Raw genomic sequence first — 7,667 nt, forward strand, 5'->3', positions numbered from 1 at the left:
ATTTGAACCAATTTTCTTTCTCATTTCATCAGACCACAGTTCAAGCAACCAATCCCTTCAATCCCACTGATAGCCTGCTTCACGTTTTCATCTTTGATAGAGATTTTTTCTTCACAATATTTTCAGAGTATCGTAGTCCTAGAAATTATTACACAGATGTGGCCGAGATAATTTTTACCAACCTTTTTGGTTGGTCGGGAAAATGAAATTAACTATCAAAATCTTATCTTAAAATTTTGGGCAATTTCAAACTCTCAGTGCTCTCTCAGCTAATTGCAAATCACAACATAGCACCGAGTATGGTTGCTTGAACATTGTTTTTAGATATTTTGTGATTTTTGTCCTTTTTGTTTATTATCGAATTTTTTTATATCTCGTTTTTTTCGGGTTGCTTATTTTGTACTTTTGATTTATGAAGCTCTTCTGAATTGAACTTTTAACTTTTAAGATAATGAACTACTTTAAGGATTTGGTTATAGCAAAAAGCTTTTCATTAAAAATATTTTATTTCTGTTTGAATATGGACATAAACCATTCGAGAATGGCTTCAAAATCATCATTGTAAAATTTTTATAGATTTATCTCTCTTGCAATGGTAGACATCCATTTTCTGCTATCGCATGTGTAACTCTGTCCCTTTTTGGCAAACATTATTGTAAATAAAACCTCTACTGAGAAAAGATAAGGAAATTATATTAAAGCCAAAAAAATCAAAATTTGACTCGTTTTATTCATGAGCTGTATTCATGTGTGTAAAGTGGTGGGGATGATATTTTGGTTTAAACAAGATTTTAAGGGTTGTTGAGGGAGGGGAGGTATACTCAGTTTATCAACTTTTCGAATGAGACCCGTATTTTAATGAGGTAAAACTACGTATCGATTTTCGCCCCTTAACCATTAAATTATGCTTATGGAGCGTCTCGTTTTCAAAATATTGCTATATGTTAATTGATCCCCCAGAGGGGTTAAGAAGAAATTTACTCTATTTATGAGAGTAAAACTTGAAAATTCAAGGAATATACTTTAGGCGTACAAACTTTGGCGAGCCGAAAATTTTGCGATTTTCGCGAATTTTGGCCCTTTTCGCGAAAGTAAATGTCTTAAAAGTTCTAGGAAGGACCATTCGCGAAAGTTTCTGCTCGCGAAAAATTCTTGATAAAGTAGAAAATCTGCAAAACTTCAAACTTTGAATAAAATGTAACTTTTATGGCACTTTTTAGCCTGCTAAAAAACTAATAAGTCAAATGATAAAAATTTTCAAGCCAATGCAAGAAGTATTTGTCCCTCTAGGCCATTTTTTCATGTGAAAACTCTCAAATTTACGTCTTGATTCGCGAAAGTTTATGCTCGCGAAAAATATTTTTCCGTTAAATTCGCTAAAGTAAATGTCGTGAATTTCGCGATTTTTAGTCCTCGCGAAAGTTTCTGCTCGCGAAAGTATGAACGCCTAAAGTAGTTAACATGGTAATAGTTTCAAAGCGAAGCAGTCGTTGCGCTCAAAATAATCTGTGAAAAGGTCTTTTGACAATCTCGTACCAGTGAAATGTTATCGGATAGAATATCATCTACCTTGGGCTACTTCGTCATCTATTCAAATTTCTTTTGTTAAAAGTGATTATTGGTCGTAAAGACAGTTTCTCAAAAACATGAGCGTGGATAGAAATCTCTCTATAAGGCTATGTTTGCACGGTATTTTTTCTCAGAACACAAACTTTAAATTTTGAAAATTTTTTGATATTTACAAATCCATTTTCACTTTCGATCTGAAATTTTAGGATCTGAAATTTAGTGACTCAATCTATTTTCACTCCAAAATTTAAAAATTAAATTTTAGTCTACATGAAAGGAATAACTAATTTAGGTGAAACCTTGACACAAAATGATCTCTACTTAGAAATGCGTTTTCAAATAGTTTTCAACACTGGTGAATCTTTGTAAGGAGCTGATTTCAACTATATAACTCTTATATGTTTTTAGGGGACCGCAGTGTCCCCAATTTTCATTTGAAAATAGTCGAATTATGTGCATAATTTTCTAAAATTCAAAAGAATTCAACCAACCATGAGAAAATATGCAATTAAAACACGATTAGAACAAAGAAAACACATTATCATTTAACACGTGCAATAGCATTCCCATTGCAACTAAGGGACCTCACACAGACACGCTTCATTTTAAGGAAAAAAGCTTGTATTTATTCTATTTGATAGTAATTCTATGCTCGTACCCAGAGCCATTTACATCACTTTTTTAATTTTGTAAACCGTTTAAAACGTACATACCTTAATTGGATAAATTTTGGCGTGGATATAATTTGGTGAATTGGAAATTTTGTCACACTAAAATGGGTGAAAATTACTCAAAAATATACTAAAAAGTTGTGATTTTTCACATAATTCTCTTTTTGTTAAATTTGGCGGGAATTTAATTTGGCGAATTGCCGAATTTGGAAATTTTGGCGAGGATTTAATTTGCCGAATTTTGGCACAGTTCGCCAAATTCGCCAAATTTAATCTCCGCCAAAATTTATCCACTTAAGGTAGTTTCGAACAGAAAATTTCTGTAAAAAAGAGATTGAAGATCTATAAGACTCAAATTTTGAGTTCATAACATTTTCTTTAAATCAAAGAACATAAGAACATTCGAAGCTTCCTGATTTCAGATGTACAATTATTTTTCACATAAAATTATACCATAGAAAATTATATCTTAGAAGGTTGCCTACTGGAGTGAATAAACATTAAAAACGGGGTTGTTTGGCTCCAACGAGCTACTTTTCAGAGGCTGTAGGCTTTAATGAAAGATCTTTAAGGGAAAATTAAATATATAGCTGAAATCGAGAGGCTTCAATATCAAAAATGGAGTTTTTAGCACTAAAGAATAAAAAGTTCCTTTTCTCCTTATCGCTTTTAATCTTCATTTTCTAAAGTTGTTAAAATAACTTTTCTCAACTATCATAGTGCTCTGAATTATCTTTTCAACGATATATAATTTGTTATATTTTAAGGATTTGTTTGGGAACTTGCAAGCAAATCAAACATCCGGGGAGTACTTAAGCAAATGGATTGCCGGGTATGTGCGGTAAGGGTCCCTTTTTCACATGTCTCTGTAACATGTAAGGATTTCAAAATTACGAAAATCAAAAATCGACTCCCTCTAAGGGTCATAAATTCTTGAAATTTGGACTAAAATTTGAAAATTTTGGCTGAAATTTTAGGGAAATAGTAAGGGTGGCAAAAACGAAAATTGTTCAAAATTACCAAGGTGAAATGATGTCAAATGTCAAAAGTGTTTACATCCGAGTCCCTGAGCGCTTACAAAATATATATACATTAGACGTCGCATTTCTTCTGATAGTGTAAGAGTTGATATCTGAACGATTTTCTTGAATTAGTGTTGATAAAGTAGACTTGAAATGTAAGATATACCTGGATATAATTTTACCCTTTCAGTTCAAGAACTTTGCACTTTTTGAAAAAAAAATCAAAAGTATCAGGGAGAGGGGGAACCGAAAATCAACCTATTTTCTAATAAATTCCATTCTCTTTCAAATGAGAGTTCAGGAGATATAGCCCGTCAAAGTTGGGTACCCTCTATTTGGGTGCATGGGAATAAAAGAGTTAAGGTGACTTCTAAAAAAATGTCCTAAGGTCATGAGCATTGAAAACATGTTTTTGTAACGTCCTGAGTTGATTTGGGTAGAATTTTTTATTTCTTCGCTAAGACTAAAATCAATTTATATTGTATATAGTGCTACAATGTACAAGGTATTGTTAGGTGTATAAAAATAGGTGTACAGAAACCAACTGAACTAAGACCCCTAAAATACTATGAATAAGAAAATATTAACAGAAAATATCATCGAATATACAAACAGTATATAACATGAAAATGTGATTTTGAGGCCGTTGAAAATGCATAGAAGCATGGTAACTGAATGGACGGGGATTAAATTAGGCGGATTTGGCGGTATTTGGTAAAACCGCTAAATTAGATACCCGGCAAATTTATTTAGGATGAAAATTTAAAAATCTAAAATTAGTATTTTTAGGTAAAAGCTATTAAAATACCAAGTATCTTTATTTACAAGTGCCTAAAAATTTCCCCACCCGCCAAATTTTACAAATTCTGCCATCCGCCAAATTAAATACCCACCAAAAATCCCATTTTGGGCAACCACCAAATTAACTACTATACACACCAAAATTAATACACGCTTTTTTATTTATAAGAATTGTGTTACATAGCTTCACCCAGGTTTCTAACTCCCTCCAACAAAGTAAGGTCCCCCCAACAATTTGCCTTGTGCTAGGTCCCCTAACACTTCAGGTCCCCCCCAAAAATTATGTTCTCCCGCCCCAGTACAGAGTCAATAAAAAATATATGCGAGTACAGTACTGATAAATGAAAACTAAATTTTACTTGTATTAATATTTATGTTTACAAATCTTTTGCTTTTTATATTTGATTTAATAGTAAGATAAGAGATCTTTTGAAATTAGCTGAACAGCCCCCATAGTCTCAGTCAGATCATCTAGCCCCCCTAACAATTTAGTAATTTTAGCCCCCAGGTTCTTTAAAGGCCAAAATATTTCTTAAAGTAAAGGGGTGGGGCTGAAGCTATGGCGTACTTTGGTTGGGGGTGAGCATTATTATTATTATTTTTCTATTGTTCTAAACTAAACAATAGGCCTATTGTTTTAAACCCGAAATCTCACCCTGAAGTTATTCTTATAAAAGAAAAAGCGTACACACGATATCTTCAGTGGTAAAAAGAACTGAAAAGTTTATGACATTTTGTTAATTAGAATATTGTGCAGTCAAGTCCTATTGCAAATTAGGATAAATACGTTAAAATATGGATAAAAGGATAGAAAATGTAGGATAAAATAAGTATAGTTAGGGTAAAATAAAAAGAAGAACAACTTGATTTGTTGAAAAGATTCTGAGATGCGCATCGAGATTTGCATATTTGCAAATTTGGATCGAAAGTTTCATACATATCTCTTTCGTGCATAAATTTTCGAATTTCGAATATATAAGAAAAAATCACAATTTACGAGAGCCAATTTCAATCAGAAAAAATTCTATATATATCACTGAGAACTTAAGCTACAACGCAACACATGCTACACGTCTAGCACCAGCTAATGTTCATTCCAAAAATGTTGAATCCAATAGATAAATTTAGCAAGTTTCGTTCAGCTCGTCCTTTCAAAATAGTACGAATTGAAAAACCATGGGTCATAAAACAAAGAACAAGAGATCATACAAGGTGGGAAAGGTTCAAAAAACCTTACTTTTCGCCACCATACAGTGAACAAATCTATTCAAGCGTTGTTCATTTGGTCGTACTCTTCAGTAGGCGAAACATTGTTGTACATCGGGAATTCACAACAGAACATCACTTTGATGATTTTGCCCATACGTTGATAGAGGTAGGGTGGTAACAATAACAAGGGGCTTGTTCGCTTCTTGTATATGATATATTCTTCCTTGCTGGAAAATGAGAGAAATGAAGGGGAAATAATCAATACAGAGAACCTCCAACAGATGATAAACTATTATTAACATTTCTCGTTTTCTTTTACATCCCCAGTTGGGGTTAGGACTGTTTTGAAAAACGTCAACAATAGGCTACAAACATATTTCCAGCAGTTTTGAACATGTCTTCCATATCATCGATGTACTTTCCCAAAGTTTAAAAATGAATGCTGTCTTACCTGCCATATTTCTCATCAGCTTTAGTTTCCAACAGTGGAATTCCACTCAAAAACAACAGAATTGACATTAAAAACAAGGGGCTGATAACTGACGTCCATAGTTTACTGTCATAGACAGCAATTTCAGCACTGACAGCAAAAGCACCCCACCAAACAAGGATCTCTCCATAGTAATTGGGATGACGTGACCAAGACCAAAGACCAGTATCGCACCAATGTCCTTTGTTATCCTAAGAATAAAAAAGCACATTAATGTCAATAGAACAGCCAATTACATCAAGTCACTAATTCGAACCTCTATTATTAGGACATTTCTGTAATTTGAATTAAAATATTGATCCGCTCAGTTGCAACTGTAATAATAAGAAAGTTATTGAAAAGTCCCAAACATCTTAGTAGAAGAGTATCAGAGTATTGTATATTAATATTTCTTTAACTCACAGGATTATTTCTATAATTGAATTTCTGTTGATCGGCGATAGTTTCGATGATAAGCCCAACAGCAAATAAAGCGATCCCAACATAATCACTGATTTTCAGCTCGTCTGGTATCATAGTAGCATATGGAGAGTTGATATACATAACAGGTAAGCTGACAATAAACACCCATAAGGCTTGAAAGATCCAGAATGCTGCGAATTTTAAAAGGTTTTCTCTACGATCATCAAATCGCTTGTCTTCCCCGATTTTCAGTATGCGATAAAACAGGTAACCAGTTAAACGGAGACCCCAGCATCCTACAAGTACGGTTATAGCAATCTGCCGTTTGTGGTAAGTCTAAAACAACAATGAAAAAGTATTGTATTTTACTTTGCAAACTCTTTATGATTGAGTGTAAGAGCAATACTCTAGGCTAAACCAGACAGTGACGTGGTGGTACTGCTCAAGTACGTTTACCCTTTTTGAAAATCTTAGCCTTTGTCAGCAAAAAAGGAGCATTTTTAACAATTTGGAAAAAAATTTGATTTTTTTTCAATTTTCGAAAAAATCTTCAGAAATCTTTCAATTTTTCCGATTTTTAAATATTTTTTAAATATATTTTCATGTACAGTTCAGCACAGTTTAGTAATAAAATTATATTATTTTGCAGATTGATGCACTAAATTCGACTAGGTTTGTAACAATGACCCCATTTTGGTAAATTTAAAGCCGTAAAAGGGCAAAAAATAGGTGGTATCTACGTTAAATTGCTTAAAATAATTTTAGTTGTGTACTAAAATAACATTTTCGAAAAATAGGTGGGGGTATATTAAAAATTTGTGAAAATCCTTTTAGTACTCGAATGTATGTCTTACATTTTAGTACTGACCTCCCTGATACTCTAAGAATACTGTTGTAGATGAACAATTTGAGAGATTTTACCTCTGATAAGACGAAAGTCAATATTGCAACGACTAAGAAATTTGAGCCACCAGCAAAGTCAGTGACTTTATCAAATTTGAACGTTGCTGCAACGATGAAGAAGGTAAGTTGCATTCCAATCGTAACCAATGCACATATCAAAAGATTTTTGTCATCAAAGTCAAAAACTTGCATAATGATTGTTATCTTATAAATAATCTAAATATTAGGTATTTGAAATTAGCAATGTCCTTGAAAACATGATAGAAAACAAGTCCCAAATTCAACCGAACCGAATTCACATGCAGAGAAAAAAACATGACAGTACTATATAAATAACTGAACATAAATTCCTCAATTTTAGTCTACAGATCCAGAAAGTTATGGGTTTTTTTCACAGTATGTGAAAAGTTGTCTGTAGATTATATACTATATCTCCTAATCCAAGTCTTTGAATAAAAGTTTGAGTAAAAAACTTGTAACACATCCTTAACTAATTAAATTATAGCTATGAATTACTGGGTTTTTCCAGAAAACGAAATAAATATTCAAAATTCACCCCTGAGCATTGTGACTTTGAAGCCAGGGACAGCAGTTCTAACC

General features: G+C 32.9%; 1 protein-coding gene across 1 annotated transcript; it reads right to left on the reverse strand.

The window, feature by feature from the left end:
- Positions 1 to 3,689: 3,689 nt before the first annotated feature.
- LOC136818158 (uncharacterized) lies at positions 3,690 to 7,319 on the reverse strand. Its single transcript, XM_067074518.1, has 4 exons — positions 7,086 to 7,319; positions 6,165 to 6,500; positions 5,724 to 5,953; positions 3,690 to 5,499 (listed from the first exon to the last, which is right to left on the reverse strand). Exons 1-4 carry the CDS (start codon positions 7,257 to 7,259, stop codon positions 5,331 to 5,333), a joined length of 909 nt encoding a protein of 302 aa, XP_066930619.1. The 5' UTR covers positions 7,260 to 7,319; the 3' UTR covers positions 3,690 to 5,330.
- Between the last annotated feature and the right edge of the window lie 348 nt (positions 7,320 to 7,667).

The sequence above is a fragment of the Clytia hemisphaerica genome, unplaced genomic scaffold, assembly GCF_902728285.1.
Source record: "Clytia hemisphaerica strain Z4C2 unplaced genomic scaffold, Clytia hemisphaerica genome assembly, whole genome shotgun sequence".
Taxonomy (NCBI): Eukaryota; Metazoa; Cnidaria; class Hydrozoa; order Leptothecata; family Clytiidae; genus Clytia; species Clytia hemisphaerica.